Source organism: Brachycentrus maculatus, unplaced genomic scaffold (genome assembly GCF_059751285.1).
Source record: "Brachycentrus maculatus isolate JH-2025_06_01 unplaced genomic scaffold, ASM5975128v1 h1tg000326l, whole genome shotgun sequence".
NCBI lineage: Eukaryota > Metazoa > Arthropoda > Insecta > Trichoptera > Brachycentridae > Brachycentrus > Brachycentrus maculatus.
In genome coordinates, this window is record NW_028281075.1 from 1,210,412 (window position 1) to 1,235,203 (window position 24,792).

At 31.9% G+C, this 24,792-nt stretch overlaps 4 protein-coding genes across 4 annotated transcripts in view; 2 read left to right on the forward strand and 2 right to left on the reverse strand.

Annotated features, from left to right (window-relative positions):
* Positions 1-52: 52 nt before the first annotated feature.
* Positions 53-2,906, reverse strand: LOC148304218 (glyceraldehyde-3-phosphate dehydrogenase). The gene is made up of 2 exons (XM_088268634.1): positions 2,842-2,906; positions 53-1,256 (listed from the first exon to the last, which is right to left on the reverse strand). Exon 2 carries the CDS (start codon positions 1,242-1,244, stop codon positions 246-248), a length of 999 nt encoding a protein of 332 aa, XP_088124760.1. The 5' UTR covers positions 1,245-1,256; positions 2,842-2,906; the 3' UTR covers positions 53-245.
* Positions 2,907-4,434: 1,528 nt separating this feature from the next.
* LOC148304219 (uncharacterized) lies at positions 4,435-6,288 on the forward strand. The gene is made up of 2 exons (XM_088268636.1): positions 4,435-4,812; positions 5,422-6,288. Exons 1-2 carry the CDS (start codon positions 4,789-4,791, stop codon positions 5,986-5,988), a joined length of 591 nt encoding a protein of 196 aa, XP_088124762.1. The 5' UTR covers positions 4,435-4,788; the 3' UTR covers positions 5,989-6,288.
* A 631-nt stretch (positions 6,289-6,919) lies between these two features.
* LOC148304220 (sperm flagella and cilia-associated protein 2-like) lies at positions 6,920-14,232 on the forward strand. The gene has a single exon (XM_088268637.1). It carries the CDS (start codon positions 9,183-9,185, stop codon positions 14,196-14,198), a length of 5,016 nt encoding a protein of 1,671 aa, XP_088124763.1. The 5' UTR covers positions 6,920-9,182; the 3' UTR covers positions 14,199-14,232.
* Positions 14,233-14,509: 277 nt separating this feature from the next.
* Positions 14,510-24,792, reverse strand: part of beta4GalNAcTA (beta1,4-N-acetylgalactosaminyltransferase A) — a 53,486-nt gene continuing 43,203 nt past the window's right edge. The window contains exons 4-9 of the mRNA XM_088268638.1: positions 23,247-23,385; positions 22,527-22,624; positions 21,255-21,438; positions 20,475-20,597; positions 19,826-19,921; positions 14,510-19,259 (exon numbers count right to left, since the gene is read on the reverse strand). Coding sequence (XP_088124764.1) covers positions 19,127-19,259; positions 19,826-19,921; positions 20,475-20,597; positions 21,255-21,438; positions 22,527-22,624; positions 23,247-23,385 — 773 coding nt within the window. The 3' untranslated portion in view covers positions 14,510-19,126. The remainder of the gene's footprint in view (positions 19,260-19,825; positions 19,922-20,474; positions 20,598-21,254; positions 21,439-22,526; positions 22,625-23,246; positions 23,386-24,792) is intronic.

Consider the following 24,792-nt stretch of genomic DNA (forward strand, 5'->3'; position numbering starts at 1 on the left):
TTGCGGAGTATTGCTCTCAAGAATATTTTTAGGAAAGAAATAAAAAAGAAACTGTGATTAATTATGTTTATTAATCATTTATCAGCAATGTCCACTTATGATCAGATTAAAATTATTAGCATAGATACAATAGATTGAACAGAAGCTATTTAGCGCCATAAAGGTAGCAATAACATTTTCCGCTAAAACACCTATTAGAACTTAGGATGTGTTGGGTGACTGAGAGAATAATACTAAATAAATGCTTAATCCTTGGTCTGCATGTACTTGATCAGATCGATCACTCTGCTGGAGTATCCATACTCATTGTCGTACCAGGTGATGAGTTTTACAAAGTTATCATTCAGGGGAATGCCAGCGGAGGCATCGAAGATCGAGGAATGGGTATCACCGATGAAGTCAGACGAGACTACCTCATCTTCTGTGTAGCCAAGAATGCCCTTCAAAGGTCCTTCCGCAGCTTCCTTCACCTTCTGCTTGATGACATCATAGCTGGCGGGTTTTCCCAGGCGAACGGTGAGATCTACCACCGATACGTTAGCAACCGGAACCCTGAAGGCCATGCCGGTGAGCTTTCCGTTGAGGGAAGGAATGACCTTGCCTACGGCCTTAGCGGCTCCAGTGGAGGCAGGGATGATGTTCTGGGCTGCGCCACGACCGTCACGCCACAGTTTGCCTGAGGGACCGTCAACAGTCTTCTGGGTGGCTGTCGTAGCGTGAACAGTTGTCATCAAGCCCTCTACAATTTCAAAGTTGTCATGGATGACCTTCGCCAATGGGGCGAGGCAGTTGGTGGTGCAGGAAGCGTTTGAAACGATCTTCATCGACGGATCATAGGCTTCGAGGTTGACCCCGTAGACAAACATGGGGGCATCTGCGCTGGGGGCAGAGATGATAACTTTCTTGGCTCCGCCTTCCAAGTGAGCTCCGGCCTTTTCGATGGTGGTGAACACTCCGGTGGACTCCACTACGTATTCCGCTCCAGCCTTACCCCACGGGATTGCCTTGGGGTCACGCTCGCAGAAGACCTGGATCTTATTACCGTTGACAACCAGGCACCCACCCTCGGCGGTGACAGTTCCCTTGAAGCGACCATGTGTGGAGTCATACTTGAACATGTAGACCATATAGTCCAGTCCGATGAAGGGGTCATTGACGGCTACGACATTTCCTCCGCGCTCCAAGGATGCTCTGAGTACTAGGCGCCCAATGCGTCCAAAACCGTTGATTCCAATCTTAGACATGATTTTTTATATCTGTAAAAACAAAAACGAAATTTAAGTAGTATAATTACGATGCCATCAAACTAATAATCCTTATAACTTCTGGGTTTTTTTACTGATCGATTTGAAATAAATAAAATTGAAATCCAAATTTGACGACATTGAACTTATCTCAATGTCAAAAACTTAAATGAATATATTTATATATATGTATATATATATATATATATATATATATATATATATATATATATATATATATATATATATATATATATATATATATATATATATATATATATATATATATATATATATATATATATATATATATATATATATATATATATATATATATATATATATATATATATATATATATATATATATATATATATATATATATATATATATATATATATATATATATATATATATATATATATATATATATATATATATATATATATATATATATATGTATATATATATATATATATATATATATATATATATATATATATATATATATATATATTTATATATATGTATATATCCTCAAGGGTAATTTTTAATAAATATTAGAATGAAATTCTAATATTTTAATAAATATCTCAATGTCAAAAACTTAAATGAATATATTTATATATATGTATATATTTATATATATGTATATATATATATATATATATATATATATATATATATATATATATATATATATATATATATATATATATATATATATATATATATATATATATATACATATATATATATATATATATATATATATATATATATATATATATATATATATATATATATATATATATATATATATATATATATATATATATATATATATATATATATATATATATATATATATATATATATATATATACATATATTTATATATATATATATATATATATATATATATATATATATATATATATATATATATATATATATATATATATATATATATATATATATATATATATATATATATATATATATTAATATATATATTTTATGATAAAACGTAAAAATAACGATGGAAATACGATAAAAAACGCAATGCGGTAAAAATTAATTGTCCACATTGAATCCTACTAGGATTCTACTTGATATCTGACGGCCATATTAGGCGCGCCTCACAACTTTAATAGCGTACATTGCGTACGTATTATATTTTATTTCCTGTGTAATTGTTGTGTAAAAACACATTCTTTAAAAAATTAAGTGGATAAAACGATCAATAAACAGTACAAACCTATGTCCGCAATCACTTACGACCACGTACCCTAGTGATATAATTTTCGAGGTCATATAAAGGTCACGCGGCACAAAACTTTAAAATATCGCATTTGAAATAAAAAAAAGCGAAATAATTTAAGAGCTGCATTAAAAAATGTTATTTAAGTTTAACATTAGTAAAAAATAGTCTATAAACGGAAAAGTCCATAAATTGAAAATATAATCTAATAACTTCTAAAATATATCATCTGAATATTAAAATTATAAAGAAATTCCTATGACCGATGTTGCTTTGATGGTTAACTATATATGTTTTGTTAAAATTACAAATTATTAATAAAATAATACATACTGGCAAAGACGCTGCGAGAACACCCGGGAGCTGACTGTAAATTGACCGGCGCCGAAAGACGAAGTGTCAGATGAAGGGCAAATTTCACAAATTTCCATCGACTACCATAGAGATGGGCCTTCACGATATTAATCACAACCTGTGATTTTAGTAATCGAATACGCTGTAAACGTTTTTTTGTAAAGTATGTTTTTAATCATTAAGTCTTTATTTATTTACGTATATCTTAAGTTAAATTAATAAAATTCAATAAGTACTACACTAAACAGCACGATGTAGGTTATAAATTACACGATGGATCACGACAAACACACGAATATTATGTATGTTCTTTCTAATAAAAATGAAAAAAGCGTATGAATCAAATTATAATTATAGGATACTGAGAAGAGATAGATATTTTTTTACAATATTTGTAAAAAAAATGTATTTAAATTTGCATTTTTTAATTGATAAATAGAGAAATTTAATAAATATTCTTTTAACCTGGATACTAAACTGAATTGGTCTTTGATTATTAAATGATGCCTACATATTTATATTTGACCACAATAATATAACTACCCAGTACCACGTGCGTGCGTGCGTGCGTCTGTTTGTGTTTGTGTGTGTGTGTGTGTGTGTGTGTGTGTGTGTGTATGTGTGTGTGTGTGTATGTGTGTGTGAGAGTGTGAGAGTGTGTGTGTAAACAGCTTACCCTTTAAATTTTTACTGTATTAGCCAAGCAATAGTTCTGTTGAAATTTAATATATACAACTAAAAGTAATATTTCAAGTACCCAAAGTAAATTTCATTTACCCATAGTAAATATTTCTAATGGATATATTGACATTTTATGAAATGTATAAAATCATTTTTTATAGCAAATTACTTCAAACAATCTAAATGATTTAGATTATTTAAATATTATTTCATAGAGTTGGTCTAGATTATTTTTGATTGGTTATAAAGCCTCCACGACTAAATTTTGTTTCTGTCTGAAATCAAGAAGATTATTCTATACTATTATTTACAATAATTATAACAATACCCACAGAAGATGTAAATTAATAGCAAATACCCACCGTCCAGTACTACTGCACTAAACACTAGACTCAAGAATGACTACCACAATAGGTATCCATCCTATAACATCCAGAAATCTAGAAAATATAACTTTTTAACTTGTCGTCACTATTTTGTATATCTAGGATCATTATTTTGAATAGACTGCGTTCAACTAACATTGTTTTAATCCAATATAATAATGGGTTCGGGAAATATTTGAATGATTTATTTGATTTTGTTCGACGTTTTGGAACCTCCCACCACGTCGGTAGGTACTTAATATTTTTTACCTTGAATGCAAGCTAGATATGTATATACATATTTTTCAAATAATACTTCGCTAATATACAAACTATGTACATTGGCGTCTTAGCCTTTTTACACAAACAAGTTCTCCACTGGCGTTTTCTTTTTTCGGAATTCTATAAGCATAAACGTCACACCTACATTTCGTTTTTTTCACAAGCCTAAAACATTCCAGACTGGGAATTTTCGTACAAGTTTAATTTATTTGGAATTCTGAAAAGGAATACGCCAGCCAGAAACGCCGGCGGAAAACTAACGTGTGCTGGCTGCCTTAATTTGACATTTGCTCTTCCAATCTCTTCTCCGATTACTCTTTATCATATATTCCGCGGATCTCTACGTATTTAATCGGCGACATAAACATCTTTTACTGTAAACACTGGGTTTTAGATCGCATAAAAAAACCGGCTAAGAAATATTCAATTATTAAAACAGTACAAATCGTATTTAATATTTTATTTTTATTTATTAACTGTTGTCTCATATGTATTGTACAATATTTTAAAGTATTGTATAATGAAAAATGATACGCTTTTTGATAAGGTTTTGTTGATGGTTGGTGTTATTGTATTGTAATTTTTAATAAATAATAAAATGTTCTGCAACAAGACACCCGATGTAAGTATTCGATAAATGATATGAATGTTACGTTAGATAGATATTGGATCAAGATAGTTTCTACAGGAGCTTCTAGCTCAGTGTTATCAAAATAGTTTACCAAATATTGGCGCAAATGGATGAACGAACAGAGAATTGTCGTATTTGTAATCCATATAAGCATATGTTTATGTCTTCTAAAACAAAAATAAATATTGAACAGCTGTCAAATGTTTGCAAATACCTCTTGAAATTGCAGCTGTGTGCAAATAACTCGAATTAGTTGCTTTTGAAATTCGCTACAATTTTTTTATTATTCCTCATGAACATTACTCTTCTTCTTCCTGGCTTATCATCTGTGTAGACTTATCCCAGCTTATCATTTGTGTAGACTGCTGGGGTCAGCTCTCGTCCTCAAGTTATAGGTCCTTCTGTCCTGGATAACGTCAACTAGGCCATGACTTCGAATCATGTTATCTTTCTGCAGCACCCATATATTTTTTGGTCTTCCTCTAGATAACTTTCGAGAATGATCCATTTCTATTTCCATTCCTAATCAACTGTACTCATATTAATTAAAATAAGGAATAAGTCAATGAGTATTTTTGGAACAAAGCTTTTCTTCCTCAGGATGCTGGGGAACCGTCTTTACCTGGCTTGAACAATTTGGATTCGGCTCTCCACGAACTGGGAATGCTCAGCACGATAACGAATTCGAGAAATCAGTACATGCAAGAGATGAGGAGAAAGAGTTTTGGCAGCAAACCCAGTACTTGTTTCCGAAGGGATGTGTCGAGCCACCCTGATGTGGGCATCATACAAATGAACACGAGGTACGTTTCAAATGTGACAATCGGCCTGCGGATGAAAAGAGCCACCAACAACCGGACAATTCCTTATTCTGTTCCCGAAAGGCACCGAACCAAAAGTGAGAATTCCGAAGGACGGAATACTGAACTTAAAGGGGTTTTAGATATTCCACTTCCGCACTCGCAAGACATAAGGATGGATGATTCTCCTTACGTCTCTGTCCTAGATCCCAAGATCGGTCATACCCTGACGACTGCCAAACAGCCTTTTTTGAAGAAATCTCGTTCCTTAGAAAATATTCGAGTTGAGAATATCGACGCCTCTCAACCTTCTCACGAGATGGAATTTGTTTCCAGTCGGATACAAAAGTTGAAAGTTATGGAATAAACTATGTGATACCCAGTGCTAGGACTTATTTAAGATCTAAATATCTTATTAAGGTTTTAAAAATATTATTATTAGCAAAAACTTTATTATAAAGGAGTTAGGTAACATAAACAACAATCCATAAACAAATTTCTAACCTAAAGTTCATTCTGATTGACAAGACCAGTCTACACCTAGTTTAATATTAAACGCTTAAACTACGCTAACATAAAGACAGTTTTATGTTAGCGTACAAAAGTGTTAACCCAATTTTTTTATTATTTTATAAAGTAAATTAAAAGTTGTTTTTCCAAAAAGAAACTTTTCTTCTTGGTGCAGGCCTTGTGACCTATTTTTAAGAGGGATAAGCCTCCTGCGATATCGATACCCAGCTGTCAATTCATCTCCTTGGTGGTCTGCCCGGGAGTTGTTTACCTTGGGGTTGGCCGTGCAGTGCAATGTGGGGAAGTTTGGATGGTTCCATTCTCTTCACATGTCTATAGAATTATAACATGTCAAAAAAATGGGTTTCATAAACATGATTGTATATAAAGTACCATGTACGAATGTAAATATTTTTAATACTTTTCCCTATTGTGATGATTTATCGCCGTAAACCTATTTTCATATTTGACATTGAGGTTAACAGTTCAATTAAAGATTGCTGCTGTGTTACCAATACCTTCAAATATTTTAAATGCTAATAAATGTTTTGTTATGTTTTGTATGACATATCTTTATATAATATATAAAAATGTAATATATATTAAAATTTATTTAGTATGTGATATCAGTTATGTTCACTGTAAGAGCATATGTGTTTTTAAATGTTATCCAATAAAATTAATTTAAAAAAAACCTCTATATATTTTTAAAAATAAAACTGTAATTACTGGATATATATAAAGGTATGAATATGTAATTATTATTAAACCATATCCGCTCCCTAGGTGGAGCATATGGAGTCTACAAACTGTCTCCAGGCTTTTCTGTCGGCTGGCAGCTCCCTTGCATCCTCCCAAGTCAGATCCGCGTCCCGAAGTTCTGACGAGAACTGCCGACGAATTGTCTGCAGTGGTCGTCCTGGGCGGCGCGAACCTGATGCTTTGTTAAAGAGGCAAGCTTGATTAAGGCTCTCAGGTGGCATGCGGAGTACATGGCCAAGCCAACTGAATCGCCTTTTCTTGATGACAGTTGTGACCACGATTTTCTGCGATGATGCTGATGAATACGTAATGAATATTAAAATAAATAGAAGGTCGGTGAGGTATGGGTAGAAGACAGATCTCTTGGCTTCGGAATATATGAGATTGGATGGGGATCAGAACCGTAGAGGGGCCGTTAGAGCTGCCCAAGACAGAAACAATTTCTCTAGTGATGGTCGACATCTAGGGAACCTGAAATGACCGACAAATAATAAAGGATATCTGTATCAGTGGAGAGAAAAAAAAACCTTTAAGATTTCGGTTTTCCTTTAACTACACAGGTTAATGCTGTCAACTAGTTCTAGCAGAGTTAAATGGTCCATTCACTCAAATTACTAATCATGCTCAAAAGTTTGATATATATAGAGGAAGGTAATTTGATTGGACCTATTTCAGTATATGCTGCTGGACTTTATTGCGCCATTTTTTAAATTTTGGTTATTGTAACAGATAAGTCAAACAACATTTGTTTCAAAGTTAATAGAGGTAGCCTTTACTTAATGAATTACATCAGGGGTTCCCAAAGTGTGCACCGCGGGGCCCTGGTGCGCCGTAGAAAGTCAAGAGGGGCGCCGTGAGTCGATCCTCTATCATTATCCGAAACCACAAACATTCTCGGGTACCTATAAAGCAACAATTTCTATTTCGAGAGCTAGCATCTTTCTACCAAACTACTGTTATTGTAGGTACCTATTTCTTTCGACTATAATATATATACATATGTATATAGTCACATTATCTATTCCAAATAGCTTACTAAAGTAGGGCGCCGTGACAAAATACTAAACTTGTAAGTGCGCTGCAGGCTAAAAAAGATTGGGAACCCCTGATTTACATGTTTAAATACCGCTCCGAATTACGACAGGCTATTTCATACGGGGATGCACTGAACCTGCAGACTGCCTGTAAAACTCTCGTTTAACAACAGAACCTTACTTAAGAACAGAACAAGGCATAAACGTCAAATTTGTATACTTATTCTAGTGGATTCAGAAATCAGCCGAGTTCTAACTGCGCATGATGGAATACCAAGTTTCAGTTTTTAAATCCCCATGCATGGTTCAGTTTTATTTACGCAGTCGGTTGCCCTATAAAAATGTTGGTGATCGCCAAGATGTGTATTTGATTTACATATTTTTATTGTTCACTCTATAGATATATAGTCATAGGAACATGACAAGTCAGAAGTAGAAGTACCTGTGTTTATTTTATGCAATAATTTGATTGTAAATTGTAATTTTTGATCTTGTTTCCTTCAAAGCATTTAAACTTTACTCCTTCTCGTCAAAGGGTCAACAATAGCTACTAGTAAAATGAAGAAAGTTTAAAGTTCAACCGCCATCTATTGGACATGGTGACGGATTCATGTGTCCAATTAAATAAAAATGATTGGAATAGGTTGTTAAAAATGCAATGGAGGTGCAATAGAGTGATTGCATTTTACAGGGAATAATTAATTTCTCAACGGGGTAACAGACTTCTTAGTTCAATTAGTAGAGTAGTGGACGAGATAGTCGAAGGTCCCGTGTTCGAGTTACTTTTTTTGGGAATATTGTTATAATCATTTCTTCAATGAATAACTTGTCTTTTCCTTTTCGTTTGTGGGGCATTGCATTGGACAGAAACAAATTGAAGCTAATTATAATTGTTAAATTAATCTTAAATTACTTGAAGGAAAGGTGATCAGTCCTCCACTTCAGGTGTACAGGCTTTAGACTCGGTCATGTATATCAGGACTAAAAAAAATGAAAACCTTATTTTTATAAATTGAAATAAAATAGGTGTTTTGCATTTCTGGTCAGTGGATACATAGTATACCTGTATGTATATATTTGCAGGTTTATTTTACAAGTTATGTTATGTTTTGTTTTTATACCAGTAAAACTATTTTTCCAATTTGTATTATGTGAGATGATTGTGGTTCCTACTGAGTAAAACTATTCCGTTTTCAAGTTTTGTATCATGGATTGTAAATAAATAAAGTGTCATTTCGATTTTCCAAATTGTAAAATGACTTTGATTTTGAGAAAATGGCTCTCTATGAGACTCGGTGCATCTTTTAACTGGAAACCGGAAGAATTTGGCACAGCTGTTTGTGATGGAGTAATAATATCGCAATTACTTAGAAGCTACAATATAATATCCGCCGAACAGAAGAATGCTATAGTATGTTCCGATGATGTAAAAAACATAAAAATAAACTTACTTACGATAAAAGATTGGCTGAAAGAAATCAACATAGACCTTAATTTGGATGATATAGATTCATTGGCAGAAGGTGCGGGTTCTGTGGCTCTCAAACTATTTTACCAAATATTCTTAGAACTAGATAGTAAAGATAGATTGTACTTCATTACAAAAAAAATGAAGATCGACAATTTTCCACATACAGCTACACCAGTACAATCTAGTAATCCGGTGGAAAAAAATACAAATAAAAAAAGGAATTGTAAACTATCACAAGCCTCTTTAGAAGTATCGAATAATAGTGGAATCCAAATTAAAAAAACCATTTCTGAAAGTTCAAAAAAACCAACTTGTGAAGCTTTCAATTATACATATGAAGAATTAAGAAAATTGGAAGAAAATGCAAAACAGAATATGAAAAATGTACAATTTATAAATAAAGACCGTGTCCAACAGTACAAAAATAAAATTAAGGGAATAAAAGCAAATGAAAATAAGTCGGAAAACTTTGCACCCAACATAGAAAATAATATTTTAGAAAAAATGCTATATCAATGTAAATTAAAAGAAGATGCTAAGCGCAATGATAAAAAGTTAGTCGCCTTAGCTGCTGCAGAAAAGGAAATGTCACAAAATTTACTAAAAGCTAAGCACGAGATGACACTTATTATGAAAAAGAGAATTTTAGAACAGGAGGAAAGAGACAGATTACGTCAAATAGAATTTTCGATGGCTTTGGATGAGTTAAAACACCAAATTAAGCTAAAATCCAAGCAGCTAGAACTTGAAAAGGAAATAATGCTATTGTTTAGTGAAAAACTTCATTTTTCCCAAACTCAAAAGAATTTCTGCGAGACTTTGAAAATTTGCAAGGATACACTTTTTTCTATTTTATATTTTACATTTAAGTGTATCGAGTTTAAGCAGATGTCACCGAGTGCTGAAATACCGACACTTTATTTAGATGAATGGAAAACAATGTTTATAAATGGTAATATTGAAGATTTGTCAATATTTACGGAAGATATACAACAAGTAACAAAAGAGGAAAGAGAAATATTAGATGAAGAAGAGTTTTCCAATTATCAAGACAAATTTGGACTGTGGAATGTAGAATTATTATCTGAGGATAGCGATCAGTGCGAATGTCTTGAATCTCAAGCGTTTAATATTTTGGGGTGCATTTTACACAAAATATTGACTACTAAATATCCAGGATCTCAGGCTCAAAATCAAGATCCATTACCTTCCAAAAAAGTTGCCTCAATTTTATTGAATGCTAAAGATGTATCTGGAAATCAAACTTTCCAAGATCTTCTTTCTGATAAAAATATACTGATCATCCATATGAGTGAAGCTATTACCTTTTGTTTAGAAGCGTACAAGAGAGAACTAATCGAGTTTGATGAAATGAATACAGATTTTAAAAACTTTGAAATATCGCTAAAAAGATCAGAAGGTGATGGAGATACTCAAATTGTTGGTTCGTTAGAATCTGAATCAGTAATAGTGGAAAACATAACTGCCAATAAACATTCGCAAACTCCGGGTAAATTACCTTCTGTGGATAAATATTCACTGCTTGCCCAGTTAGGAAATGCAGCTTACGAATGTCTGAACAAAGGTAATTGTATATCCGATGAATTATTGGCTTCTATCATTGTTGAGTTTTTAGGATACAATGCACACTTTGATGGTTGGGTTTTGATTGATTATCCTAAAACGTTCACACAAGCGATGATATTAGAGGAAAGAATTTCCGGTGTGCCTGTATATACAAAACCAGAGTATGATAGCGAAATAAAATATACCAGGCTTCAAGAGAAAAATAAAGAATCTCTTGAAAACGCGAGCAGCGAAATTAGAAAGTCATTTCAGTCAAGAATTATTCCGAAAGCTGAAAATAAAGTAGAGGTAATAACATTTTTCACAGCATTTTTAAAATTAAAACAATCTATATGTATTGCTAATGAGGATTTTATTTGGAAACTAACTGACCAAAATTCCACATTGATTGAAAGGTTTTATGCGGATCAAGGTATCAATTATAGCCTATATTATGAAACATTTGATGAAACAACTATAAAATTGATTGTAGAGTATGTAACTGGAGATATAGGAAAATATGCTGAAATATCTCAAAGTAATTCAAAGTCTAATATCGAAAGTATCCCAGAGGAGAATTCTAAAATTAGGCTTCTAAAAAATGAAAGAATCGGAAATATAATATCAAACATTTCAGTACATACCGAAAGTCAGAATTTGTTCTCTTCTCAATCTTTTATTACGAAAGATTCAGAAATTGAACCGGTAAACACATCAAATGACATTTCTTCTAAAAAATTAATTAAAAGCAGCAGCAATGCAGGAAATAAAACTTCGATATATATTAATTTCACATTGCCTGATAATATTTTAATAGATATAGCATCATTTTGGGAAGAAATTGAACTTGCTTATATTAAAAATCTAAAAGAATTATTCTTTGCCAAGAGAGTTGTGTTTGCTGAATTGATACCATATGCTTCATATATCCGTGAATATCTGGAATATCCTCCACAACTTGATAATACAGCAAATGATATAGTGATTTGTTTGCAAAGAGAATTAAATTCTCTAGAAGCTACCGAGCTCAATAACCCGATTGTAAAATCGAAGATGTATTGCAAAATTGATGAAATGCAAAATGAACTGTTGCATTTTAGCGAGGTGAAAATGATTGAATATAAAGAGAAAACACAAAAACTTGTGGGAGAGGATTGGCTTACTAATAATTTATCATTACTAACAAATTATTTTGTGAGTATGATGCAAGTAGAACTAAATAGAACACAGGAAACATTGAAATTACTATCAATTTATTACAATGAATACTTTGGAAATGAAATCTATAAAGAAGAGTTACAAGCTTTTAAACTCGTAAAATTATCAACCAAAAATGCAGAAGAGCAAACTAATTTTATTGAAAGTGAGTTGAAGGAAAACAAGTCTAGTAATGTAAAAGAGAATACTTCACTTACCTCTATGTCGGAATATGTACAGGCAACTTTATTGGCTGAAGAGGATTTAACAAATGATGGAAATCCATTCGATGCATTTCTCGAATCGACAAAATTTTCAGTGGAAACATATATAGGGTATCTTTATTCATTTTATAAGACATTAATAGACAGAGAAAAAACAAAGCCACCTAAAAATACCAAAACAAAAACTGATTCCGTTAAAGAAAAATCCACCTCTTCAGTGGAAATAAACTCATCAGATGTGATAGAAGAATGGGAGATCATTTTGAATGGGGAAGTTTGTCGTTGTAAAAACCGTTTGAAAATAATAAACTCAACAGGAGTACAGCTGTTAATGCAATGCATGAGATTTGTAAGAGATGCTTTCTTTCACGGGAACCAGAATGCAGAAAGGATTCGTAATCGAGAGATAAATAAAATAACTATGGTTTATGGTTTGTTCAATTTAGCTATAGAAAAGGAATGTATAATCCCCAGAGATTTAGATTTTCAATCTGCAGATTTTGAGCATGAAGTGGAGAAGTTGTGGAACTTAATTATTGAAAAGAGTTCTCTCAGATTTTTGAAAAAATGCGACTTTCCCATAGGGCAATTGGCCAAGTTACAACATAAATTGATGTTTGTTGCTAAAAATTGTAGCATCCCAAAAAAAGCACTGATTATAATTTTGCAAGACTTTTTCATCGCAAAAAATGTATGTTTGTCATCCGACTTTTCATGCGATTGGAATTCCCTTGAACCCGATGACTTCGAAATCATTATTAATTGTGTATATGGAGATATAAATTATGTGGATTGGAGAGATTTCTTAATATTATGCTTAGATATAAATTTTCCTGATCAGTCTCAACTTTTAGATTTACGAAATAAATTTATGGAGTATGATGGTGACAAAAATGAAACTATTGAACGTGAAAATTACTACTCGGTAAGGTTATGGTTTGAACCAGAAGACGGATGCCAGAATAACCATTTTATTTTACGTTGTTGTTTGGTAAAGGAATTTTTATTTTTATTATTTCAAGTTTCTACGGATGTCCTAAATTATTCCGCATTCTTATTAGCATTTTGTAAAATGGAACAGCCCGAAGGTGGTTTCGTAGAATCTTTAAGTGTGGCATTAGGAAAACCTGTTTGCTACAATTTAGAAAAATGTAAATCATATGAACAGAAATGGCTACTTGATTTAGAATTAAAAATTGCATCACACAATGATGCCATTTCATGCGCCGAAAGTTTACTGACCGCTATTGTCGATCATACAATAAGAAAATGCAGTGATGTGAATATTTCTGACATAATAACTCCGAAACCTTCGTTAGAATGTTTTAATAAAAACTTTCTCGGTTCAATTAAAACCAAACAAATCAAACAACAGAAATCATCGAACACTTCCTACTCGGCAGTTATACCAGAATCAAGAAGAAATTCTTCATCTCAGTCGGTGAAAGGTAAAAATAAGATATCGCAGAGTAGTATAAAAATCAGAAAGAGTGCAGAAGAAAGTGAAATAACCAGCTCGACACCTGATGAAGTTTACCTTATATCAGAAGACACAGTGAAGAGGGTGTTGTTAGCTTCTCTTCCTTGGAACTGTAGAATGGAATTCGCAGATCCTTATTCGGATATTGTCATCGGCCTGAGTCAAACATTTACCCAATTGAAATGTGGCGTTAAATCTGACAGTGTATTTATTCACAAGTTGCTTAACCACCAATTTATAAAAACATTGCTTCATACTATTCACAAATTTAAATTGAGTAAACCTTGCTGTATTGCTACAGAAATAATTTTAGATAGAAAGAATGCAGTTTAATCAATTGTTAAATTAATAATTAATTAAAGACTCCTGATGTATATATAAATGGAAGATTATTTGTTGAAGCACCCATAGTCGAGTATACTACAAAGTGTTAAAGTGTTCTTGCAAAAAAAAAACTTAAAATACAGCTTTAAAAAAAAAGAAACTTTACTCCAACTCTTTAATTGGTACATCAAAAAAAATCTTTTGTTGAGGAGATTAATTGTGTTTTTTTTAAACAACCCAGAGAGTTTACCTCGTAAAAATGTTATTTCTAATTCGCTAAAATCTTATTATAAAAAGGAGTTATCAAAACAAATCAAATTTCATTTTATGTCGGTTTATTTTCACTTTACAAATAATATTTTTATAAAAACAAGAATACAACATAGTACATATGTATAGTGAATTTACACTTATTATTTTATATGGTACTCATGATGATTGATTCCTTTTATTTATGTATTTATATTTTAATAGATAAATCCACAATGTATCGGGTATTTGGCCGGACTGTTAACAAGATTATGAAAAATAGATTGTGATAATTTTTACTCTTTAACGGTCAAATGATAAAATCATATTACTTAAGAAATTTACAGACACCATTTTTATATGTCAATTCAATAACTAAAACAGATTTAAAATAAAATACTTGAGGTGTTACTGCTAACCATATTTTTTTGGATTCAAGGCATACAGCAATTACATTTTACCCAAGTTACAAGAGAAAATGCTTTGCATTTATGTGATCATATGTTTTTGTTTGTTAGTGTTAAAGGTATTCAACAAAGTTGATATATGAACCTCAGGTATATGTATATGACAAGCCCATCGACAATGAATTTCGATGGCGGGTCATTTAATGGTAATTTTTAAAATCAATAAAAATGAGATTTTTTCAGTAATCTTTACTAAATTTAAAAATATTAGCAAATGTAAAATGAATTGTGTATGGATTTAACAGACGTGTTAATATTTAGTTCATAAATAAATAATAATAGTTGAATTTGAGATACGGTACTAATAATAACTTTAAAAGTTAACAACTTTCTAAACATATTACATATTTTAAATACACTAAGACCTCACTTTGCGTCATAGATACGTTCCAAAAGATTCCCCGAAATTTAAACAAAATTTAAATTTACAAAATGGGAAATTGCTTTTTAGAAAATTTAAAAATGATTCTCTGAATAATAATTTTAAAAAACAATGCATTTCGAAAAAACAACGACACACAGCGAAAATGAGTCTTAATTCGGTAACGATCCAAAGCGAGGTCTGAGTGTACTAAAAAAAAAACTGAAATCCAAGAACAAAATCTTCAATGAACAAATAAAATCTTAACAGCTAAAAGAATTTTAATTACAAACAAAATAACAAACAATGAATAAACCTAAAAATAGGCATATGTTGGAGACTTTTTAAATTTACACACATACATGTATCACATTTGACTAAGTACACATTATATGGAATAACAATTTAAAGGTAACGCATTTGGTCACAGCCGATTCTAATGTATTGATACTTGTATCAAATACTGAACATTTTTAGGAATATAAGTAGAATGTATACTACATATCTTTGTATAATTTCTGCACTGTAACCGCTCAACAAAAAAACAATTATTATTTTACTTTAAAAAATTTAAAAAACCAGAGCAAGTTTTAGTGAACCGGTGCAGTCTACAACATGTTAACGTAGACCGCTTCGGTTTCCATCAGGTAGATACATATCGCACCCCTAGATCAAAAGAGTATCAACTAAAAAAAACTGTTTTTTCAGGAGACACGAAAAACATATCTCTTACTACTCTGTAGGCCAGACATTCTGGCCCGTATGATTCTAGTAGGCAGCCCGTGGGCCACAATATCTGGCCCGGCGCAGGTATAACTTTAATCACTGATTTCTCTATAACCCAAGTATATTCTACCAAAAAATATTTCAGATAAATACAGTTAATCTTAATTAATATGGTCATACGAATTGCCAGACAGAATGTCCCAAAATTAGGGAACCAAAATACTTATTTTAATGGTAGAAAAACGTCGCATTTTTTTGATCAGAGTAGCTGATCAGTTATGAGAAAAAATGGTCAGTGGAAAAGGATATAGTGATGTCACCTTATGTAATATAAGTTTCCTGTTTTCTTTTATGAATAATGGACAATGCATATTAAAGAATATTTACTGACCATCACGCCGCTTACCAAAGGGGTAGGCAGAGAGAATCAAACTCTTTTATTCACCAAAAGGAACATATAGTGCTATATTCAGAAGAATATTTAAGATATTGACAAATCAAATGAATTGATATATGCGTCTTCGTTTGTAGAATCCGAATAAATGATTATCTAAAAAAATCATAATTTTTGAGTTGATACAGTTTTGATCTAGGTGTGCGATATTTGCAATAATTTTTACAAACTGTAGCTTTTCTCATCAGAGCTCAGAGCGGTGTTGTTTTACAATCTTTTACTGTGCCGAACTTATACTATGATACTGTCCCATTTAGCAAAATTAGCTTAATGCACTATTCGAAGAAGAAAATATTTTATAAAGAAAAAGATTTCTTCTAAAGCATTTAGATCCAATTCAAAAGGGTTTTTTGCATTAGATTTTTAAATATTTTTACCATTTTGCAAAATACATTTTAAAACTATGTATAAAATATGATAGTTTATTGTCTTATTGATAAAAATATTTCACATGTTTTCATTTCAGCGATGGGTGATTTTCGTTTGCTTTATGGTCCTTGCTTTGCAAGGGCATTTTCTAATGCTGGGGAACTCATTGCTAAACCTTCCCTTCCCGGTGTTGTGTACCTTGTACACATTGCTTCTAATAACCATTAATATCTCTATAAATATAATAAATACAAGGCTAAGATTTTAGGTATTCATCCATAACATATTTACGCATTGATTTAAAAAATAATAATCAGAATTTATCAGGTACATCGGAGTTATTTTGTGAATATCGGAAACTAATCCGCGTATAAACAGTGCGGGAAGAGTGTGCGGGAACCGCGACACTATATTCGCATCTCACTCTTGCATACTTGCACAGTGCAAGCGTGAGGAGCTCAAAGCTCAATGTTCTCTGGCTAGTGGCAGTATCTCTTGGGCTTCCGACAAGAGTGGACCTTTGCTTGTTCCGTGAGCGTTGCCAGATCGTTTTTATGTTTTAAGCAAATAATTAAGGGGATTAGCTATGAATGTCCATATTTTTCCGATTTTAAATTGCTAATTTTTTATTGTGTAGTGACTACCCAACACCGGGACGCGCGTTTTTATTTTAGCACCGGAAGGGAAAGGTTAACAATGATAAAATATAATGACTATTACATCTAATTAATCATATGTTAACAAATTTCTGGACTAATAATTATTATATTATTCAAATGATACTTTGCTGAATATTATTTATCACTGTGTTTATTAATGAAATTAAATATTTATGCAGAAAATACATTGGTACGTTTATTGTTGAATAAATAAATAAATTTTTAATATTTTAGGGCTATATAAATCATGGGACAACAAACTGAGATTCAAAATGAGAATAAATTATACATAGATTATACATATCAACTGTTTTTCTTTGAGAATAATTTGCATTTCGTCCTTTACAGCTATTAAAATTTCTGCTGCCGATATTTATCATTATAAATAATAGAATAACATGATTTACAAGAAATATTTTATTTTGAGACATGCATATTGTTAAGAATGCCAAATTAATATCAATAATACTGTTTAAAAATTAAAATATCTGATTTCAAAAACTACATTTTTATTGTTTGTCCTCGTTCAAAATAATGTTCAAATATCAAATTCATAAAGTTATATAGATTCATAGCTCCGAACAATACTACAACAAGGCTTCATCGGTCAAATTTGAAATAGTAAAAAAAACAACATAATACATGCATCAGCCATTAAATATTGATGAAACAAACACTCATAAAACTTTGGAAGAAAATACTTTAAACTAATTAAAGCCAAAGTAAATAAATATGTGAATTAGTAACACACCCAGGATTAGAAACCATATGGCATAGAAAAGATCATTCTTTCCTTTCCCCGACCCCTGCAATTCCCAATAGGATATAATACTAATAACCATTTTAATATTATTTACAAGATCTAATAAGTTATTATGGCCACCTGCTTATAAAGGAATAGTTTTACAGAATTCCAAAGGACTAATCTTGCAAAATATACTAAATCATAAAATAGGAAGCAAATTTAACCTTGAGAATAAGACTTGTAATACATTCTATATTAAGTATTATTAGTAGGTATAGTACAAAATGTACATAAAAAGAAGTACTAAAAACCGAGTACTTTTGGTATAATGATTTTATTTTCTGTATATTGAGATTCTAAATCTACCGATCACCGATTGAGGACTACAGATTTCTTATATCATTATTGAAGAGTTTAAGGAACTAGGAGAATCATTTTTTACTTTTTTCAACAAACTAATAAATTCTCGTAATGCAAATACATACAGTTTATTCTTGAGTGGTTCCTTTTACTGTGTTAACCTTCGATACCATTGTAACGAAATGTCTATGTAGATTGGCACAATAGTTTCGTATTATTCTGTCCTTTAAAATTTGCCGTATAAATTTGTGTATGTTCCTTATTAACACCACTAAATCTTAAATAAGGCATTCATATATATATTTTCGTACAAAATTTAGCATAAAGATAATAGTTTTACCGTGGAATGATATTTTTGCATTGTGAAATACCATGAGGATATCAGTGAATAAAGTAATTCACAACTTCAAACTACCGCAATTGATTAGATTATGAATCCGTTAAGGTAGGTTTTTAGTGTGTAAGTTCACATTATCACTGTTAGGAGAGGGTTGGGGTTGGGGGGCCAAGGTGGTTAGCCTAACCACAGCTTGGCCAGAACCCCCCATCAGCTGGGAGGGTGGAGTTCCACCAGGAGCTGCGTGTAGAGGCGATGCAAGTTGGTCTCTACCAACTTGTACTGGAGACTGTTCAGTCCGTCCGTGTTGAAGAGCCGCTTTCCCTTCACCAGAAGATTATATCTGAAAGATCCGCGATGCACATACTTAATTCTTAATACCTATTGCCAGAGAAAATCTCAATTATGGGATTTTTTCATTCTAAATTTAGCATCACATGTTAACAGTCAGATGACACTACTTTATTTTAAAACTAACTAACTAACTAACAAACTAACCATCACGCCGCTTCCCCGCAGGAGTAGGCAGAGAGAATAGAATGCCACACCACTCTGTCTTTGCAAACATTCTTCGCCCCTTCCACGTTCATGCATCTCCTCATACATACCCGCCGATTGTTACGACTCCTAACCTGACCACTTTCAAGTATTTGGCATACCTGATCGTGCCATGTTTTTCTCGGTCTTCCTCTGCTCCTTTTTCCACTTACATTCGCCTAATAAATTTGTTTTACCGTTCTTTCCTCACCCATTCGTTCTGCATGTCCAAACCATCTCAACACACCTTTCTTGATTTTATCGATAGTGCTTATCTCAGCTTTGCATTCCTTCTTTTTTTCACTATTCGCACATCTATCATCTATCGTATTAGCGGTAGGGGCAAGTAAAGATTTAGCTAATATAACATACCTTTCTTGGTTCGGTTTTTCCTTCTCATGATCCAACATCGTGTACCTGGCGATACTCATTGGGTATCTTGAAATGTGGTATTTGTGATAAATTATTCTGCAAATATAAAAACAACGTAAGTGTGTATATATTATATAGTGGGTATACTGGCAAAAAACATTAACTCGAAAATATGTAATTTTAACTTAATGATGCAAATTACAAAGTTTTCAATGTTCTATAAACTGGCAAAATACACCAACTAGTTTGAATGTCACAATTATGCGGTTTTAAAAGTAAATTCAACTTTAAGTTTAATAGCGGGTATTTTATTCGGGCTAAAAGCTTTGAATAACAGGGATTATTCAAACAGGGATTTTAGAGTCAACGTTTTTTGTCGGTATACCCACAATATATTCCTAGCACATGTAAATATTTGCCAATAAAGATATAAATACGTTAATTGAGAATCTCAAAGAATCACAAACCAAATCCAAGACAAGGGGTAAAACAGGATCGTACTTGAATCATTGTCAAGATAATAGGTAAGTTTGGTACAAATTAATATTATTTAAGATTCTCAATGTGTTCATTTTCTACACTGGTCTAATGTGCAAATTATAACTAAGCATGCCCAAATTGTTGAGGAGATATTCCAAGCAAAGCTCACCTATTCGCCATATCATCATCTTCACCTCCCCACCCCCAGAAGCTGTTTGAGAAGCCATTTACTTTTTGAAACTGTTCGGTTGAAAGTGCAGAAACTCCTCCAAATATGGTTCTATATGGCAACCTTAAAGTAAAAAAGAATTGTCATTTGTATTAACAACGTAATGTTCATACTTCAGGAAGTTGTGTCATAAATAAAAGGTTTCTAAAAAGCAATGAGATTGTTTTTTAAAAAATCTAAGTTCTATTTTTACAAAAATACAACAAAAATGTTAATTTTGCATAACTAAAAAAATTAAAAAATATTTTTTTTGTTTATTACACGCATCCCTACGCTATTTCTTTCAACGCCAGATGTCGGCAATTATGTCTGCGATTCGTTTGATCTCCAGTGTTACGCGTATGGCGTAAAAATGAGGTGGACATTAAGCAAGCAGCATTTACTTGTGAGTGATTTTTCATAACGTTGCATGCAATAAGTTAAATAAAATCCAAGTGATATTTTCATCGCACCAATGAAAAAACGATGGCACAAAGTGTTTACAAATTTTTGAACACATTTTACTTTTGAATTATTTATGATTAAATTTTGTTTTTCTTCCTTCATAGTAACTTCGAAAGCCTTGTAAATCAAATAGTTAAGTATACTATCCCTAATTTACTGCACCAACATATTTATAGATCATATTCGAGCGTAAATGGACTCGACAGTGTATTTAAAAAAAAACATGTCAACATATTTCTTCAAAATAGGTTTCGAAAATGAATGCAAGACACATACTTGAATTCAAATTTGTCAATGGCAGCGGAGAGGTGACGGGGTTGCTGCGGACATGTGTACAGATTCCTGTCATCCAGCGGAATCAGATCAACATCGTGGAACACAAAGCAATCCCATCGTCGCATCCTCATGCTCTCCACAAATCCCACGTTCATTAACGTCGCTCTATTGAATTTGGCTTCACCTACAATCATAAAAAAGAATAACATACCATGCACTTTAATTTGATGTGAACAAAGAGCAAACATCAAAAATTTGTATTTCAATAAAATAAAAAATTGTTTTTACATTGAAGCATTACCTTACATATTTTACAGTGCCAAAAATAATCAAATTAACAAATAGATAATAAGTGCATAAATAATTGTTAAAAAAAAAAAAAATAGATATTACAAAAAAATAAACATCTGTTCATTTAACCCATTTATTACGATGACTCCATTCAGTAATAAATGTCAGTTACTGTTATGTATTATTATAAATATAATTAAGACAGTTTTGGTAAACTTCAAGCATACCTTATGTATGACAAAAAAATAAGTTGTATATTTTATACAACTACTTGTTTGTATGTTCATCGTATCACATGCGTATACCTTCTATGTAATTTAAAAATATATAAATATGTTGTCAGTGAAGATAAACAAAAATTAAAAAGTTTGTTATATATATGTATTGATTTTTTAAAAATTCACAAAACAAAATTATGCATAAAATAAGAATAAATATACTACAATGTTGTAGGTATGGATACTAATAAAGGAGCTACTTCTTACTCTAATTTGACGTCAAAATAAGCTTTAATTAAATACACTATGTATTTTTTCAAACAGTGGCAGTTTTACAAATATAAACAAAAGAGTTCAGTGCCCTTATTACTTCATTTGAAAGATTTTTTTGCTTTATTTATAAGTTGACAAGAAGAGTCATTTCTCAATTCAGCCAAAGATTGCCAGCTTTATGATTAAATGAATACTTTATTTTATAATCTTATAAAATCTTTTTCAACATGTTTATACTGAAGAATAAAACATCAGTTCCATTTATTTGTGTGCTGTGCAACTTGTGCTAGAACATCATTCAAAATATATCAAACTACATAAATGTGTTTGACCCTCGATTATTCAGGGTAAAAGAAAAAAATATGCTTTTAAAAAATCTAGGATTTTCCGCTATAAAGTAGGGTCAAACATCTTTCACAAAAAATCTTTAATCCCAGATAATGGGTACCCAAATAATCGAGAGTCCGATTATAACTATTACAAAAAATACCTTTTTGCTCCACTATAAATATTTGATAGTCAATTTGCTGCTTCATTAAGAATGGATGTAAATTATTCAGAAAGATTGCAAGATGAGATTCTCGGTCTCTGAAAAAAGATCGGTATGATATTTAGTCAAAAGGGATTATGCAAGTTATTAACAAATACAGTAGAAGTCTGTTATAACGCATTTTGTATAACACTCATTCAGATATACAGCAAGTCATTTTTTGTTCTTCGTTTCTGAAAAAAAATCTATAAAAAAACAGAGGAGATAACTGACTTTTGTTTAAGTGATTGTGTTATGATTTTTAGTGATATTTTATAAATATATTATAAATATATTTTATATTTATTTCCCGGGTTCGATTCCCAAGGGGGGTAAATAAATATTAGTGATTTTTTCACTGTCATATTTATTCAATATTACCCTGGACTGGTACCTGAAGCGGAGGGCTGATCACCTTTCCTTCATGTGTAAACGATCAAGATAACACTGCGTTTATATGACGCAGTGCCCTATGCACCATTGGGGTGCGGATAAGGGTTTTATTATTATTTATTATTTTTTTTATAAAAATAAAGAAAATTAAAATTTGTTTTGTTCTTCATGGAAAAATCCTAATTTTGGACAGTTCGTTTATCATGTTACGTGGGTCAGAAACGCAGCCCGCAAACCTGTGTTATAATCGACTTCCACTGTAAACAGAAGTTAGTTGGTAATATTTACCTGTAGGGTATTATGATGGCTACTTTGTAGCGTGGTCTGCAGTTTCGAGGAGCGAAACGCCCCCCTTCTTCAATATCCATGTGACTGAACTCAAGGTCCTTCAGGGATATCTCTGTCAAATTAACAGAGATTGGGCCCACTACAACAAGATACATTAATAAACTAACAATTCGGTATATTTACCAAATATCAATATAACAAAATTAGCATAACATCACCGATCTTCGAAACCTCAATAACAAAAATTATACACAAATCGCTCACTCCTTTCAAGAACGTCATAAATGAAAAATAGTCAATTATAATTGTGCATGTTTTCGGAATGCCCAGAAAACGTACTATATCCCAGCAATAGAGGCATATTTTTAACTTAATATTTACCCGCTACAGGGCAGAAAGTGTTATTTTTGCGTTTTGATGAAAAATTATTGTTTAATTATTTTTTTATATATCAAACCCTTACCCGCACCCCAATGGTACATAGGGCACTGCTTCATATAAACGCAGTGTTATCTTGATCGTTTACACATGAAGGAAAGGTGATCAGCCCTCCGCTTCAGGTACCAGTCCAGGGTAATATTGAATAAATATTGCAGTGAAAAAATCACTTATATTTATTTGAACCCCCTGGGAATCGAACCCGGGACCTCCAGAACGGTAGCCGAGCGTGCTGACCATTACACTACGGAGGCGGACGACTGGATTTTAAAAAAATAAACTTAATATTTTTCAAATGGAGAAAAAAACCTTCAGGTTTTACCTAAAAAGATCTGTTGCACAGTAAAAAGTTCAATAAGTGGCTTAATATTTATTTTTAATAAATTGTATTATTTTCAAAAACTCAAAAAACGTTCTCCTCAAAACTCAAGATTTTTGATTTATGACGTTCTTGAAAGGAGTGAGCGAAATGTTAACAGCACACAGAGGGATGTAGAATAAACCTCTTCTATTCTGCTCAAATTTGTCTATATTACAAAGGTTATTCAACTTTCTTCAACTCTTCTACAAAGTTTACAATGAACACAATTGTAGGCGGGTAGCCACTACTACTACCAAGTTGGCAACACTGAACTACTGCTACTACCAAGTTGGCAACCCGAACGGATTCAACAAAAGCGGCCAACCGGAGCGCGGGGGCCAAGATTTGCCTGTATCGCTTGGTTGCTAAAGGACGTATATTTTAGCTTCATATTTAATTCAAAGTTCAATAATCAATTAGATAAATTATAATAAGTTAATATCAAATCATAATCAAAGTGTAATAATTTATATCAATAAACAAACTGTAAGTACGCATTTCTTTAAATATCCTATTCTGGCTCCCGCACAATAACACACGCACGAGGTGCCTAAACAATCTCAATATTGATTCAACATTGACTGAATCACAAGCTCGATATTGTTTCTGTAAGAATCATGTGTTCTATCCATCGGGAAATATACAGGATTGAACAAATTCTATATATAAAGGGATTATAAATATTTATCTTTTTATATCAACAATTTCAATCATCAGTTTCATTTGCAAAATTTGCTTATCGAAAAA